The sequence below is a fragment of the Brassica napus genome, chromosome A9 (genome assembly GCF_020379485.1).
Source record: "Brassica napus cultivar Da-Ae chromosome A9, Da-Ae, whole genome shotgun sequence".
Lineage (NCBI taxonomy): Eukaryota > Viridiplantae > Streptophyta > Magnoliopsida > Brassicales > Brassicaceae > Brassica > Brassica napus.
This window is the reverse complement of record NC_063442.1, coordinates 2,060,649-2,075,938: the sequence shown is the minus strand read 5'-3', so window position 1 is coordinate 2,075,938 and position 15,290 is coordinate 2,060,649. Positions and strand designations below refer to the sequence as shown.

Below are 15,290 nucleotides of genomic sequence, written 5' to 3'. Positions count from 1 at the left end.
AATTAACGTGCGTTTTCTTTACGTGTCCGACATGGCAATTAGTTTAACGGTGGAAAGTTACCGTCACAAACGTGTGACGTAATTAAACAGCGACCGTTGACTTTTTTAAGTAGACTCATGTGTTGTTTCACGGGAAAGCGGCCAATTCATACATCAACAGAGGGTCGCGGTCCCGATCAGTACATGCACTCAACACCTGTGCTAAAACATACATTAACTAAATTTAAATTTAAATTTCATACATCAACTTACACTTTTAGGCCAATTCATACTTTGACCGTGTTGCCGTTAGTCAAATTATAACGGTGTCTTATGTGGATATAACGGGTTATTACGTGGATTAAGAGGGTGATTACGTGGATTAAGACTCGAATGGTAAAAGAAAGCGACGGCGTTTTGGGGTATTGAAAACGACGCCGTTTTGTGTTTTCAGAAACTAAAACCCTTTTCTTCGTTGAAGTCGCGACAGAAGGGAAGCATCAAACTTTGAGAAAGACGAGATTGAGAGAAGAGAATTTCGAGAGAAGTGCTGACAGAAGACGATTTAGAGGAGTCGAAAGCAAGTGTATGAGAGATTACTTGCAATGAGGTAAGTTTCTGTTAGGAAAAAGAAGGGGAAAGCGGCCAATTCATACATCAACAGAGGGTCGCGGTCCCGATCAGTACATGCACTCAACACCTGTGCTAAAACATACATTAACTAAATTTAAATTTAAATTTCATACATCAACTTACACTTTTAGGCCAATTCATACTTTGACCGTGTTGCCGTTAGTCAAATTATAACGGTGTCTTATGTGGATATAACGGGTTATTACGTGGATTAAGAGGGTGATTACGTGGATTAAGACTCGAATGGTAAAAGAAAGCGACGGCGTTTTGGGGTATTGAAAACGACGCCGTTTTGTGTTTTCAGAAACTAAAACCCTTTTCTTCGTTGAAGTCGCGACAGAAGGGAAGCATCAAACTTTGAGAAAGACGAGGGAGAAAGACGAGATTGAGAGAAGAGAATCGCTAATGTCTAGCTCATCTAACCTTAATTCTTCGTATGGTACAGGTAAACACAATCAATTTTGTCTTGAATCAAGTTTTGTGTGGATGTTTAATTGAGTTATATCTAAGCAGCAATGAGTGCGAATCTGAGTCGCCGTAGGGTTGAAAAAGAAAGAGGGTTTCCGAGTTTTTGTAAGAAGTGTGGAGAAGCTGCTAAGATTTTCACTTCTAAGACCATCAAAAACCCAGGAAGACTTTTCCATGGTTGTCCTAATGGGAGTGAAGAGGTACAAAATTAGACTTTGTTTGAGTTTCTTGTGTCTTTTCTAAGATAAAGCGAATTGACTTTGTTTGGTTTAACTATAGTGAACGATTTTCTTGTGTAGGATAAGAATCATTTGTTTAAATGGACTGATGAATCTGCTGTAGAAGAAATTGAAGATATGAAGAGCCATTTGGAGCTTCAGTCTCAGAGATGTGAAGATGTAACAAGAAGCTATGACAAAAAAATTGAAGATTTGGGTGATGCTCTAGCTGGATTTGGGAAAGAGATGAAAGAGATGAAAGAGTTGGTTGATGGGTATGAGAAAGATATGAAGAACTTGAAGAAGATGGTTGTTTGTGGAGTTGGAATGATGGTAGTGTATTACTATTTTGCTATGTAGTTGTGTGCAAGATTGGACTGAATGTTCTCAATTTTCGGATAGAAAATTCATCTCGGATTGTTGGTTTTTCTAGGTGTTACGGCTTGTATTATGAACGAGAACCTATTAGGAATTTGTCTTCTGTTATAATATAAGAAGTTTGTTGCAAGATTGTCATAGCATAAGTTTTATCCGAAATTATCATAGATGCTGTTAAGTTTTGAAACAGAAAATTATCATAGCATAAGTTTTATCCGAAATTTTACAAAGGAGATTAATAAGTTTAGAAAAGAGATGACTTAACAGCATCTTAAGTCACAACTAAACAAACCGACAACATCTAAAACACCAAAAACCAACATTCTCGTCACTAAGCCGCTTCCTACTTGAAAACATACCAATTTCACCAAAAACCATCATCAAACTCATCTTTCTTCAAAATACATGAGAACCTGAATAAGAAGCAAAATATGTGTTGTTACAAGAGGCTGACAACTTCAATGATTAGTGAAATCTAATTAGGAAAGCAAACCTGAAGTTAGTCATTCAAGTTGGATGTTTGCGTTGGCTGACTTGGTCCCGGAGCATCACGTTGATCGAATGACATTGACTCTCCTTGTGAGGACTGTTTCTTCTTCCTTGGATAAATCTTTCTTGGCTTGTTAGGGACTCCAGCATGCTTACAATGTAGAGAGTTATGCCCAGCCATACCACATCGATAACAATGAATCACCTTCAAGTGTCTAGACACTTTCTTGCCTTTAGTAGGCGACTCATGAATCGACTTCATCCTCTTCTTTGGATTCTTCTTCCGTCCTTTCTCAGCAGGTCTTGGTGGTGGCTCAATCTGAGAACCAGGAGTTTCCTTCCAAAACTTCATTCCTTCCACCGGAGTGATTGAATCACTATATTGCTGCTTCCACAAAGTCGTCAAGTAACAATCCGCCACAAAATCTTCGGCATTAAGCTTTTTATCTAAAATCACCTTCAAAGCATGACGACAAGGAATTCCGGTGAGGTCCCATCTTCTGCAGCTACATGTTCGCCTGTCCATATTGACAGTGTGGGAAACGCTATTCTCTTCTACTTCTGAGACACCATTCGGACCAGGTGTCCTTTTCTTACACCATTTCCGTTGTTCCCCCTCTTCAATGATGGTCTTTGCAACCTTTTCGCTATACTTCTTCCTATACTTCAACAATTTCTTCTTCCTCACCTCAATTCTAACCATTGTTTGTCTTCTCATGGTCTCAAGCATTTCCACTAAAGGCAGAGAACGAGCTTTCTTCAGACCGCTATTGTATGACTCTGAAAAATTGTTGAGTCCATCTTCGCAAGTAGAAATGGTGCTGAAGAATGCCCGAGTGCAGGTTCTAGGATCTCTCGCCATCAAGTCATCATATATCTGAGAGTCGAATGCTTTAAGCTCTTTAAGTGCCGCTTTATAATCACCTTCGTTGAAGCTATTTGCCACTGCCCAAAACAGTTTTTTAAACTTAGGCTTGTTGGGATGTAGCTTCTTAACGTTTCCGTATACGTGTCTAGCACACATACGATGCTCTATGTAAGGAAGCTCTTCTTCAACAGCCTTTATAAGCCCCTGTAAATAAAAAAAAACAGTAAGAAAATATTTAAAATTAGTGTATTGTCTGTGTATTCAACAATTCAAACAAAAATATTAAAAAGCTTACCTTTTGTTTGTCAGAGATAAGTGTGAACCCTAGACCATTTTGGAGGTTTAAATCATACTTCACCCTTTCAATGAACCACTTCCAATTGTCGGCGTCCTCAACTTGAACAATGCCCCACGCAACAGGATATATTTGGTTGTTTGCATCTCTTCCCACAGCTGCAAGGAGTTGTCCTTTTGAAGTAGATTTCATAAAGCACCCATCAATTCCAATAATGGGTCGACAATAAGCTCGCCATATTGTCTTCAAAGCCTTAAAACAGACATAGAACTTGTCGAAGATCTCAACACCATCATCTCTAATTGTTGTTACAAGATCACACGAAGATCCCGGGTTCGTCCTGTCAAACAAAACGAAGCAAGAAAATTAGAACTAAACTCAACAGTTAAATTGAAACAAAAATGTTAAAAACAAAACGTACTCTAGGATATGCTCTTTATAGTCTTTTATCCTCGCAAACTGTTCATCAAACTCGCTGCTTATCATCTCCAATGCTCTCTTTCGGGCCTTTCTAGCAATATCATGTGTCACTGTCAGGTTGTATCTGTCTTGAATGATATCTTGTATGAACCTTGGCATCAATGCATTGTTGTGCCTAATCTCATTTATGAGAAGCTTAGCAATCACATAGTCAGTCAATAACTTGCAATACCCGTCTTTGGTACAAGAATGCTCTTCTTGATATGACTTCACCATGTACAGATTCACCGCTTTCTCATAAGAACAATAGACTCTCCAAGTACAAGGAACCTCACCCACTACAGCACACTTTGCCTCGGAAATTTCATCTCCCCATCTTGTGTATTTGACATTCCAACCTCCCATTAATGCATATTCTAACACAGCTTCCTTGAACTCGCTTATGCTTTCAAAAACCTGCATAATTTTCAATTCTCCACTTCCTCTTCGCCATCTTTCATATCCATTTCCGATGTCATCTTCTTCATCATCCGAGGCTGGAGGTGTATCTCTATGAGCTTCATTGTACTCTTCCTCATCGACAAACTCGCCAACTATAGCTGCTACACGCTCATCCCGCGGGTCTGGTTCAACATTCTCTCGTGCTTTATTCATTTCTATTTCAGACTCAGCACCATCCTGCGGACCTGATTCACCATTCCCCTGATCTGATTGACCACCCTGCGGACCTGATTCACTCTCTTCAGCCTCATTGTTAACGTCCTCATGCTCAAGATACACTTCCACGGTATCTACCCATTGTGTCGCATCACACATCTTTTGGAAGTTTAACCCACCATCACACAAAACCTTTAAATCTGATAATGTTTCATAGGGAAACTTGTACCAAACTCGCTGCCCATACATATCAACAATTTCTGCCGAGATTATCCCACCAAATAGACTGTGAGGAGCGGTTTGGAGATAATGAACTTTTCCACCGATATAGCAAAGACCTCCTTCCAAGTTCTCAAACTTCCCATCATAGCTTATAATAAACGTAATATCATTCTCCCCACTGCAACAATTATACAACACATCAGTTAATCATGATTATTTTTTCATTGACACATTTCATCAAACACCTTGTGTGCTCTCGAAATTATTCTTCTTTTTCCTAACAGAAACTTACCTCATTGCAAGTAATCTCTCATACACTTGCTTTCGACTCCTCTAAATCGTCTTCTGTCAGCACTTCTCTCGAAATTCTCTTCTCTCAATCTCGTCTTTCTCAAAGTTTGATGCTTCCCTTCTGTCGCGACTTCAACGAAGAAAAGGGTTTTAGTTTCTGAAAACACAAAACGGCGTCGTTTTCAATACCCCAAAACGCCGTCGCTTTCTTTTACCATTCGAGTCTTAATCCACGTAATCACCCTCTTAATCCACGTAATAACCCGTTATATCCACATAAGACACCGTTATAATTTGACTAACGGCAACACGGTCAAAGTATGAATTGGCCTAAAAGTGTAAGTTGATGTATGAAATTTAAATTTAAATTTAGTTAATGTATGTTTTAGCACAGGTGTTGAGTGCATGTACTGATCGGGACCGCGACCCTCTGTTGATGTATGAATTGGCCGCTTTCCCGAAAAAGAAGAATAATTTCGAGAGCACACAAGGTGTTTGATGAAATGTGTCAATGAAAAAATAATCATGATTAACTGATGTGTTGTATAATTGTTGCAGTGGGGAGAATGATATTACGTTTATTATAAGCTATGATGGGAAGTTTGAGAACTTGGAAGGAGGTCTTTGCTATATCGGTGGAAAAGTTCATTATCTCCAAACCGCTCCTCACAGTCTATTTGGTGGGATAATCTCGGCAGAAATTGTTGATATGTATGGGCAGCGAGTTTGGTACAAGTTTCCCTATGAAACATTATCAGATTTAAAGGTTTTGTGTGATGGTGGGTTAAACTTCCAAAAGATGTGTGATGCGACACAATGGGTAGATACCGTGGAAGTGTATCTTGAGCATGAGGACGTTAACAATGAGGCTGAAGAGAGTGAATCAGGTCCGCAGGGTGGTCAATCAGATCAGGGGAATGGTGAATCAGGTCCGCAGGATGGTGCTGAGTCTGAAATAGAAATGAATAAAGCACGAGAGAATGTTGAACCAGACCCGCGGGATGAGCGTGTAGCAGCTATAGTTGGCGAGTTTGTCGATGAGGAAGAGTACAATGAAGCTCATAGAGATACACCTCCAGCCTCGGATGATGAAGAAGATGACATCGGAAATGGATATGAAAGATGGCGAAGAGGAAGTGGAGAATTGAAAATTATGCAGGTTTTTGAAAGCATAAGCGAGTTCAAGGAAGCTGTGTTAGAATATGCATTAATGGGAGGTTGGAATGTCAAATACACAAGATGGGGAGATGAAATTTCCGAGGCAAAGTGTGCTGTAGTGGGTGAGGTTCCTTGTACTTGGAGAGTCTATTGTTCTTATGAGAAAGCGGTGAATCTGTACATGGTGAAGTCATATCAAGAAGAGCATTCTTGTACCAAAGACGGGTATTGCAAGTTATTGACTGACTATGTGATTGCTAAGCTTCTCATAAATGAGATTAGGCACAACAATGCATTGATGCCAAGGTTCATACAAGATATCATTCAAGACAGATACAACCTGACAGTGACACATGATATTGCTAGAAAGGCCCGAAAGAGAGCATTGGAGATGATAAGCAGCGAGTTTGATGAACAGTTTGCGAGGATAAAAGACTATAAAGAGCATATCCTAGAGTACGTTTTGTTTTTAACATTTTTGTTTCAATTTAACTGTTGAGTTTAGTTCTAATTTTCTTGCTTCGTTTTGTTTGACAGGACGAACCCGGGATCTTCGTGTGATCTTGTAACAACAATTAGAGATGATGGTGTTGAGATCTTCGACAAGTTCTATGTCTGTTTTAAGGCTTTGAAGACAATATGGCGAGCTTATTGTCGACCCATTATTGGAATTGATGGGTGCTTTATGAAATCTACTTCAAAAGGACAACTCCTTGCAGCTGTGGGAAGAGATGCAAACAACCAAATATATCCTGTTGCGTGGGGCATTGTTCAAGTTGAGGACGCCGACAATTGGAAGTGGTTCATTGAAAGGGTGAAGTATGATTTAAACCTCCAAAATGGTCTAGGGTTCACACTTATCTCTGACAAACAAAAGGTAAGCTTTTTAATATTTTTGTTTGAATTGTTGAATACACAGACAATACACTAATTTTAAATATTTTCTTACTGTTTTTTTTTATTTACAGGGGCTTATAAAGGCTGTTGAAGAAGAGCTTCCTTACATAGAGCATCGTATGTGTGCTAGACACGTATACGGAAACGTTAAGAAGCTACATCCCAACAAGCCTAAGTTTAAAAAACTGTTTTGGGCAGTGGCAAATAGCTTCAACGAAGGTGATTATAAAGCGGCACTTAAAGAGCTTAAAGCATTCGACTCTCAGATATATGATGACTTGATGGCGAGAGATCCTAGAACCTGCACTCGGGCATTCTTCAGCACCATTTCTACTTGCGAAGATGGACTCAACAATTTTTCAGAGTCATACAATAGCGGTCTGAAGAAAGCTCGTTCTCTGCCTTTAGTGGAAATGCTTGAGACCATGAGAAGACAAACAATGGTTAGAATTGAGGTGAGGAAGAAGAAATTGTTGAAGTATAGGAAGAAGTATAGCGAAAAGGTTGCAAAGACCATCATTGAAGAGGGGGAACAACGGAAATGGTGTAAGAAAAGGACACCTGGTCCGAATGGTGTCTCAGAAGTAGAAGAGAATAGCGTTTCCCACACTGTCAATATGGACAGGCGAACATGTAGCTGCAGAAGATGGGACCTCACCGGAATTCCTTGTCGTCATGCTTTGAAGGTGATTTTAGATAAAAAGCTTAATGCCGAAGATTTTGTGGCGGATTGTTACTTGACGACTTTGTGGAAGCAGCAATATAGTGATTCAATCACTCCGGTGGAAGGAATGAAGTTTTGGAAGGAAACTCCTGGTTCTCAGATTGAGCCACCACCAAGACCTGCTGAGAAAGGACGGAAGAAGAATCCAAAGAAGAGGATGAAGTCGATTCATGAGTCGCCTACTAAAGGCAAGAAAGTGTCTAGACACTTGAAGGTGATTCATTGTTATCGATGTGGTATGGCTGGGCATAACTCTCTACATTGTAAGCATGCTGGAGTCCCTAACAAGCCAAGAAAGATTTATCCAAGGAAGAAGAAACAGTCCTCACAAGGAGAGTCAATGTCATTCGATCAACGTGATGCTCCGGGACCAAGTCAGCCAACGCAAACATCCAACTTGAATGACTAACTTCAGGTTTGCTTTCCTAATTAGATTTCACTAATCATTGAAGTTGTCAGCCTCTTGTAACAACACATATTTTGCTTCTTATTCAGGTTCTCATGTATTTTGAAGAAAGATGAGTTTGATGATGGTTTTTGGTGAAATTGGTATGTTTTCAAGTAGGAAGCGGCTTAGTGACGAGAATGTTGGTTTTTGGTGTTTTAGATGTTGTCGGTTTGTTTAGTTGTGACTTAAGATGCTGTTAAGTCATCTCTTTTCTAAACTTATTAATCTCCTTTGTAAAATTTCGGATAAAACTTATGCTATGATAATTTTCTGTTTCAAAACTTAACAGCATCTATGATAATTTCGGATAAAACTTATGCTATGACAATCTTGCAACAAACTTCTTATATTATAACAGAAGACAAATTCCTAATAGGTTCTCGTTCATAATACAAGCCGTAACACCTAGAAAAACCAACAATCCGAGATGAATTTTCTATCCGAAAATTGAGAACATTCAGTCCAATCTTGCACACAACTACATAGCAAAATAGTAATACACTACCATCATTCCAACTCCACAAACAACCATCTTCTTCAAGTTCTTCATATCTTTCTCATACCCATCAACCAACTCTTTCATCTCTTTCATCTCTTTCCCAAATCCAGCTAGAGCATCACCCAAATCTTCAATTTTTTTGTCATAGCTTCTTGTTACATCTTCACATCTCTGAGACTGAAGCTCCAAATGGCTCTTCATATCTTCAATTTCTTCTACAGCAGATTCATCAGTCCATTTAAACAAATGATTCTTATCCTACACAAGAAAATCGTTCACTATAGTTAAACCAAACAAAGTCAATTCGCTTTATCTTAGAAAAGACACAAGAAACTCAAACAAAGTCTAATTTTGTACCTCTTCACTCCCATTAGGACAACCATGGAAAAGTCTTCCTGGGTTTTTGATGGTCTTAGAAGTGAAAATCTTAGCAGCTTCTCCACACTTCTTACAAAAACTCGGAAACCCTCTTTCTTTTTCAACCCTACGGCGACTCAGATTCGCACTCATTGCTGCTTAGATATAACTCAATTAAACATCCACACAAAACTTGATTCAAGACAAAATTGATTGTGTTTACCTGTACCATACGAAGAATTAAGGTTAGATGAGCTAGACATTAGCGATTCTCTTCTCTCAATCTCGTCTTTCTCCCTCGTCTTTCTCAAAGTTTGATGCTTCCCTTCTGTCGCGACTTCAACGAAGAAAAGGGTTTTAGTTTCTGAAAACACAAAACGGCGTCGTTTTCAATACCCCAAAACGCCGTCGCTTTCTTTTACCATTCGAGTCTTAATCCACGTAATCACCCTCTTAATCCACGTAATAACCCGTTATATCCACATAAGACACCGTTATAATTTGACTAACGGCAACACGGTCAAAGTATGAATTGGCCTAAAAGTGTAAGTTGATGTATGAAATTTAAATTTAAATTTAGTTAATGTATGTTTTAGCACAGGTGTTGAGTGCATGTACTGATCGGGACCGCGACCCTCTGTTGATGTATGAATTGGCCGCTTTCCCGTTGTTTCACTCGTCTCTGCTCATGTGAGCTTGCGTGTGGTTTTAAACACTGCCCCTCTCTAGAAGCCACTGCTGAGTGGTGAGTCAGTCCACTAGGCTAGAAGAAAAACGGCCAGGAGTGTTTCCATTGATGGAAAAAACGACATGGAGTTTGTTGTTGGAAAAAAAGTAAACCCAGCTTAATTTATTTATTTTTGTGTTGTAGAAAAATTGGGCTCAAGTAGTTTTACGTTGGCCCATAGGCCCAAAAGAGTTAATACAGTCGTCGTGTGTTAAGCAGCCGCTGTGTCATCGTGGAACACCCATTTTCTCTCGTTTCTCTATTTCTTCTTCGTCCTCGATCGTCTCCGTCGCCGATCTCGTCACTTCATTCCCCGGTGAGACTCTCTCTCTCTCTGTTGGTATATTTCGTATTCGAATCCTTCGATGTATTATTCTAAACATCTGATTGTTAAGTTAATTTTATATACATATATCGACGGATCTGTATGTAGACTCGATATCTAGAGCTCGTTCGCTTTTCTCTGTGCAATCGCATTATCACTGCTTCATTATTATGTTTTGATTCCAATTTTTTTTATCATCCAGCGAGTTGATTTGGTACAAAGCGTTAATCAAAATGGTTGGAGGAGGAGTTATCCAGCAGATTCTCAGGAGGAAGCTTCACTCCCCATCACTCGTGAGATTTTTTCAGTCTCATTTATCTTTTTTTTGTTTCTTTATTATTCTATTTTGATTTGTGTAGTGTTATTACAGCTTGGGGATCTGTTGTAACATTTGTTTGGGTTTTGTCGGTAAAAGGCGGCTTCGTGTTTTTGATTTGTGCCTAGTTTCTGCTATGCCTTTTTTGTCAGCATTGGACTGATTTGGTTTGCAGAAAAGACTTTTCTCTTAGCATTGGTTTTGTTGTTGTTATTGCAGGCAACTCCTGTCCGGTCGTGGCTTTCTTCGAAGACTGCTCATGTGGATGCTGGGTCTTCTGGTGTAAGAGCATTTGCCCTCTTGGGTGCTGGTGTTACAGGGCTGTTGAGTTTTTCTACAGTTGCATCTGCTGATGAGGCTGAACACGGGTTGGCTTGTCCAGACTACCCTTGGCCTCATGATGGCATTCTCAGCTCATATGACCACGCTTCGTGAGTGTTATTACTTGCTCTGAAACTTGAACCTTATACTGTTTTTAACTGATGAAGGTTTGATTTTGTATGAGCAGGATCCGTCGTGGGCATCAAGTTTATCAGCAAGTCTGCGCGTCTTGCCATTCAATGTCTCTGATCTCATACCGAGATTTGGTTGGTGTAGCTTACACTGAGGAAGAGGCCAAGGCAATGGCAGCTGAAATCGAGGTGGTTGATGGACCTAATGATGAGGGTGAGATGTTCACCCGTCCTGGTAAACTCAGTGACCGCTTGCCTCAACCATATGCCAATGAGTCAGCTGCAAGGTTTGCTAATGGTGGAGCGTATCCTCCTGATCTAAGTCTTATCACTAAGGTGTGCTGTTTTTTTTTTTTTTTGCTTGAGCTGAAGATTTGTAGCTAATTTTGTGTGTTAGTGATCTAAATGGTTTCGGTGTTGTGTCTGCTAGGCACGTCACAACGGTCAAAACTACGTCTTTGCTCTCCTGACGGGTTACCGTGATCCTCCTGCTGGCATTTCAGTAATTTCTATCTCATTTTACATCTTCGAATTCGAAAATTTATGGTTGTGAAAGAACGCATGATAATTTTTGCAGATTAGAGAGGGGTTACACTACAATCCGTACTTCCCAGGGGGAGCAATTGCTATGCCGAAAATGCTCAATGATGAAGCTGTTGAGTATGAAGATGGTGTCCCCGCCACAGAGGCACAGGTTAGGTTTCTTCTGTTTAAATTTGTAAACAAGAATCTTTTGGCTTAATGAACAGACTTGCTCAGTGTAGTGGTATTAACTTTACTCTTTGAATAACGGTGCAGATGGGTAAAGATGTTGTGTCATTCTTGTCCTGGGCAGCTGAGCCAGAAATGGAAGAGAGGAAGTTGGTAGGTCTTTCTTTCCTTCTTTACTTCTCTGGTGCATATTGCATTTTGGTTAATGTGGCAAACTTACAGTCTAAATAGAACTTTTTTAGTTATGACCAAACGAGGAGAACGAATTTTTGTTCTTGGTCTGCTGCTACCAACACTAAGACACTAACAGCTAGATATGCTGCTAACACTGTTTGACTCATTTTAAAAATCTGTTAGCTTCTAAACCGATCCAAAGAAGGGAAGTAGCTTTTTGTATGTTGACGTTGTACACGGCTATTAATGTTATTGGGTGATTTATTATTTTGCAGATGGGTTTCAAATGGATATTCCTACTATCTCTCGCTCTGCTCCAAGCAGCGTACTACAGGCGACTGAAATGGTCGGTCCTCAAGTCCCGCAAGCTGGTTCTCGACGTGGTGAACTAAAAAGCACTTCGTAGTAAAAGCTTTTGCAGTTGGCTACACAGTCCTCTTTTCAACAAAAGTCTCCATTTTATGTCATAAAAATCTTTGATGGGACCAAATCTCATCTTTCTTATTTTTTACTTCTATCTCTAGGGAGTTTTATGAGGATAATAACGACAAAAATACTTCTGCCTCGTAAATCAAACATGATTTTGTGGTTTATACATTTTGTTTCTTGTCCATACCGGTACGGTTCACGTTTCCGGTTTGTTTAAATAAAGAATATTTTTGTACTTGGTTTCCTGGTTAACTTTCGGTGTTCTTCCTTTTTGAGTTCGTACTCTCTTTTTGGCTAATATTTTTATATATATATTTTTTATTGGATTTAAATTGTTGTAAATCAGTGAAAATTGATCTATTTCTATTAAATTAAATAATAATATCAATACAAATCTATAGATTTATCTAATTTATTTTGTTGTATATCTAATTTTGGTAATTTATGAAAATGTTTTTAAACTGAACCCAAAAAATAAAATGTCTTACATAAATAAAATATATAAAAATTAAATTAATAAATGCTTAAGCTCGTATAATCCGTCTTGCAAAGCACCTAGTTATTGCCTATAATTTTTTTGAACATTGCTTTTATATCCCTCTTTGTTGCCACTTGCCACATATAAAACATTTAATGTCTTAATTTATATAAGCTACTATATAGATGTAAACGCAAAAAGGTAAAATTGTAATGGTCAAAATTACAAAATAAAATAAAAACAGTACTGAAAAAGCTTATACAAATGATTTTCTCCAATAGCCTGGTAAATAAATAATCGACATGACTTGATGTGCTTATTCTTCTTGATATAAATGATCACCTCATGACAAACCAATTCTGTATAATTCTATGATCAACGTAACACTCTTACCATTACGAATCAAACTCTCACCGGCTTTTGCAGAACAGCAGAGAGATTCACTTGCCCATCAGCCTTCTCCCCAATAACCCACTTCAGCTTCTTATACCCAAACCTCTCAATCAAACGCGTCAGCTCCTTCTTCTTCACGTCACTAGCGCAGTAGAAGTTATCCAACCAGAACAACCCACCGGGTTTCAAAACCCGATCAAGATCAAACATCAAGAACTCCATCTTCTCGGGTTTCCCTTCAACATCCAACCCGCTAGAACCATGAACAAGATCGAACACATTGTCGTGGAATGGGAACCTATGGTCTAAACTCAAGAACAACGGGAAAACCCCTCTCGCAGCTATAAACTCGCTAAACGGCCCGCCGTTATTCAACGCGTTGGTGATCACAGTCACGTTCCTCTCAGCCATTCTCGCTGCAAAAGTCCCTGACCCACCACTAACATCTAACCCGATCCGGATCTTCCCGTTGCCTAAACCCAACACATCGTCGACCAAGAAGTCGTTCTTCCCCTTAACCTTCACGAACCGATCTTTCTCGGTCCCTAGATCGAAGCACCCGACGCAATCCGATCCGATCTTCTTACCTTTCAAACAATCAAAGCCTTTGCAGCCAAGCCCGCTCCAGTTAACGCTCTTGTTACTCACAGGCCTCCATAGAGAATCAGGAAAAGGTTTGAGATCTTGCTTGGCGACTGTTTTCGCCAAGCAACGTCTCCTGGGCAGAGGCTCGCATCCGCGGAGGATCAGCTTCTGCCCGAGGCTCCAGTCATCAGGACACCTGTCAAAAACTTTGTACGACATGTACTGCGACAGCAAATCCGGAGATCTCTCGCAGGAGTGGCCCACGGCGGAGACCATCTCGGTGATCCCGGTTCTCGAGTCTTTACCGAGAGGGAGCTGGTGGCGGTGGAGGAACAGTTTGAGCTCGGGAACGATGTTGGGACGGGATAGATCGATGGATTCGTATCCGAGGATCTGTTTCTCCATCTGAGCGAGTTTTCGCTGGGAGGAGTCGATCTCTCGGAGGATGAGGGAGAGGTGCTGGGAGACGAGGGAGATGTTGTTGGAGTGGTGGAGCGGGTGGGAGGAGGATTGGGAGTGGGAGGAGAAGGCGTATAGGGCGAAGAGGTTGGTGGTGACGACGGAGAAGAGCATGAGGAGGTTTACGGCGGAGGAGTAGACGGATGTTCGTCGGAATCTGGCGGTTCCGTCGCCGATCTTGAGAGAGACAGATCCCATCTTAGCAAGGCTTTTGACGGTGAGAGAGAGAGAGATGAGATCGAGCTAAAAGTGTCAACACAGAGTCTTCATCGTGATTCGATCTGCACAGAGATAGTAACAAGATTCAAATTCTAGAGTACTCCGATGTCAATCATTCAGATCTAGTGAAATTACGATGGGCATGAGCACATAATAATAAGATTGAGATTCGTTGCTGTGAGAAGATTGATGGTGGTAGAGAGAAGATGGAGCGTACCTGTGATTTCAGCGGGAGAGAGTCGGTGGACTTTCTACTACAGTCCCGTTTCTCGGAGATGATATCGTCGTTACTCGAGAGTGGAGAGTGTCGCCGACAGGACTCGAGTCAACACGTGACTAATGTATTAAAGTGGTTTTCTTTAATGGGCCTTTATCTTGGTATTGGCCCACATAAATCTTTCTGGGTCGATCAATTTAGAGAAGACAAAAAAAAAAAAGCGAAGAGGAAGAAGCTTGGGAGTTGTTCAAAAAAAAAAAAAAAAAAAAAAAGCTTGGTGAGATTTTCAGAATTGCAGTTATAGAACGAGAGGTGGAAAGGTCTGGAGGGTCATCAGCTCTGAGCTCTCTTTATCTCTCAGGTGTAAACTCATTGAAGACTAAGTCTTGACTGGTAAGCATCATTTTGTCTTACTGGTTGAGTGGTTTCTCTTCATGCAGTGGAAGTTCATGGAGAGGACTGTGAAATGAGTTGTAGAGAATATATATGAAAGAATGAGAAAAGACATCTCCGAGTAAAAACTCTGGTGATGAAATTTACAAGTGGTGATTCATTCTTGGAATACTTATATCATCAGACTAATTGAAAGTTTGAAACCTGCTTTCTAGCTCTGTTTTTTTATTTTAAATACGAAAAGTGGTTCAAAGTAAAACATATAGGTGAGAGAAGTTATTAACCCACAAACTAAATCTCTGGTTTCCAAACCGGGTTGGTTTGTAACTCTTTCTTGCATGTTAAGGCAACTTCTTCAGCAATTCTGATGCAAATGCTCTACTTGTACATACACATAAAATAACAAAAAGC

General features: G+C 40.0%; 5 protein-coding genes across 6 annotated transcripts; 2 read left to right on the top strand and 3 right to left on the bottom strand.

The window, feature by feature from the left end:
- Positions 1-122: 122 nt before the first annotated feature.
- Positions 123-4,721, bottom strand: LOC106439338. Its single transcript, XM_048739294.1, has 2 exons — positions 2,170-4,721; positions 123-2,089 (listed from the first exon to the last, which is right to left on the bottom strand). The coding sequence occupies exon 1, from the start codon at positions 3,187-3,189 to the stop codon at positions 2,176-2,178; it is 1,014 nt and encodes a 337-aa protein (XP_048595251.1). The 5' UTR covers positions 3,190-4,721; the 3' UTR covers positions 123-2,089; positions 2,170-2,175.
- LOC125577972 (uncharacterized protein At4g04775-like) lies at positions 1,128-1,658 on the top strand. The gene is made up of 2 exons (XM_048740197.1): positions 1,128-1,280; positions 1,380-1,658. Exons 1-2 carry the CDS (start codon positions 1,128-1,130, stop codon positions 1,656-1,658), a joined length of 432 nt encoding a protein of 143 aa, XP_048596154.1.
- A 3,902-nt stretch (positions 4,722-8,623) lies between the features above and the next one.
- Positions 8,624-9,154, bottom strand: LOC125577971 (uncharacterized protein At4g04775-like). Its single transcript, XM_048740196.1, has 2 exons — positions 9,002-9,154; positions 8,624-8,902 (listed from the first exon to the last, which is right to left on the bottom strand). Exons 1-2 carry the CDS (start codon positions 9,152-9,154, stop codon positions 8,624-8,626), a joined length of 432 nt encoding a protein of 143 aa, XP_048596153.1.
- Positions 9,155-9,907: 753 nt separating this feature from the next.
- On the top strand, positions 9,908-12,370 carry LOC106428883 (cytochrome c1 1, heme protein, mitochondrial). Of its 2 annotated transcripts, none has more exons than XM_013869633.3 (8): positions 9,908-10,044; positions 10,256-10,346; positions 10,589-10,800; positions 10,878-11,157; positions 11,252-11,323; positions 11,399-11,515; positions 11,620-11,685; positions 11,982-12,370. In XM_013869633.3, exons 2-8 carry the CDS (start codon positions 10,287-10,289, stop codon positions 12,096-12,098), a joined length of 924 nt encoding a protein of 307 aa, XP_013725087.1. In that variant the 5' UTR covers positions 9,908-10,044; positions 10,256-10,286; the 3' UTR covers positions 12,099-12,370. The 2 variants fall into 2 exon arrangements, with proteins under 2 accessions (XP_013725087.1, XP_048595252.1); XM_048739295.1 differs by having other exon boundaries at positions 9,958-10,068.
- Positions 12,371-12,801: 431 nt separating this feature from the next.
- On the bottom strand, positions 12,802-14,649 carry LOC106428880 (probable methyltransferase At1g29790). Its single transcript, XM_013869630.3, has 2 exons — positions 14,487-14,649; positions 12,802-14,331 (listed from the first exon to the last, which is right to left on the bottom strand). The coding sequence occupies exon 2, from the start codon at positions 14,246-14,248 to the stop codon at positions 13,016-13,018; it is 1,233 nt and encodes a 410-aa protein (XP_013725084.2). The 5' UTR covers positions 14,249-14,331; positions 14,487-14,649; the 3' UTR covers positions 12,802-13,015.
- Positions 14,650-15,290: the final 641 nt, after the last annotated feature.

Excerpts from the sequence above, each read along its gene's own strand:
- LOC125577972 (XM_048740197.1), top strand. The coding sequence starts at position 1,128 with ATGAGTGCGAATCTGAGTCGCCGTAGGGTTGAAAAAGAAAGAGGGTTT. Across the intron at positions 1,281-1,379 it reads GTCCTAATGGGAGTGAAGAG|GATAAGAATCATTTGTTTAA; the intron begins GTACAAAATTAG and ends TTTCTTGTGTAG.
- LOC106439338 (XM_048739294.1), bottom strand. The coding sequence starts at position 3,189 with ATGTGTGCTAGACACGTATACGGAAACGTTAAGAAGCTACATCCCAAC.
- LOC125577971 (XM_048740196.1), bottom strand. The coding sequence starts at position 9,154 with ATGAGTGCGAATCTGAGTCGCCGTAGGGTTGAAAAAGAAAGAGGGTTT. Across the intron at positions 8,903-9,001 it reads GTCCTAATGGGAGTGAAGAG|GATAAGAATCATTTGTTTAA; the intron begins GTACAAAATTAG and ends TTTCTTGTGTAG.
- LOC106428883 (XM_013869633.3), top strand. The coding sequence starts at position 10,287 with ATGGTTGGAGGAGGAGTTATCCAGCAGATTCTCAGGAGGAAGCTTCAC. Across the intron at positions 10,801-10,877 it reads AGCTCATATGACCACGCTTC|GATCCGTCGTGGGCATCAAG; the intron begins GTGAGTGTTATT and ends TTGTATGAGCAG. Across the intron at positions 11,324-11,398 it reads ATCCTCCTGCTGGCATTTCA|ATTAGAGAGGGGTTACACTA; the intron begins GTAATTTCTATC and ends TAATTTTTGCAG.
- LOC106428880 (XM_013869630.3), bottom strand. The coding sequence starts at position 14,248 with ATGGGATCTGTCTCTCTCAAGATCGGCGACGGAACCGCCAGATTCCGA.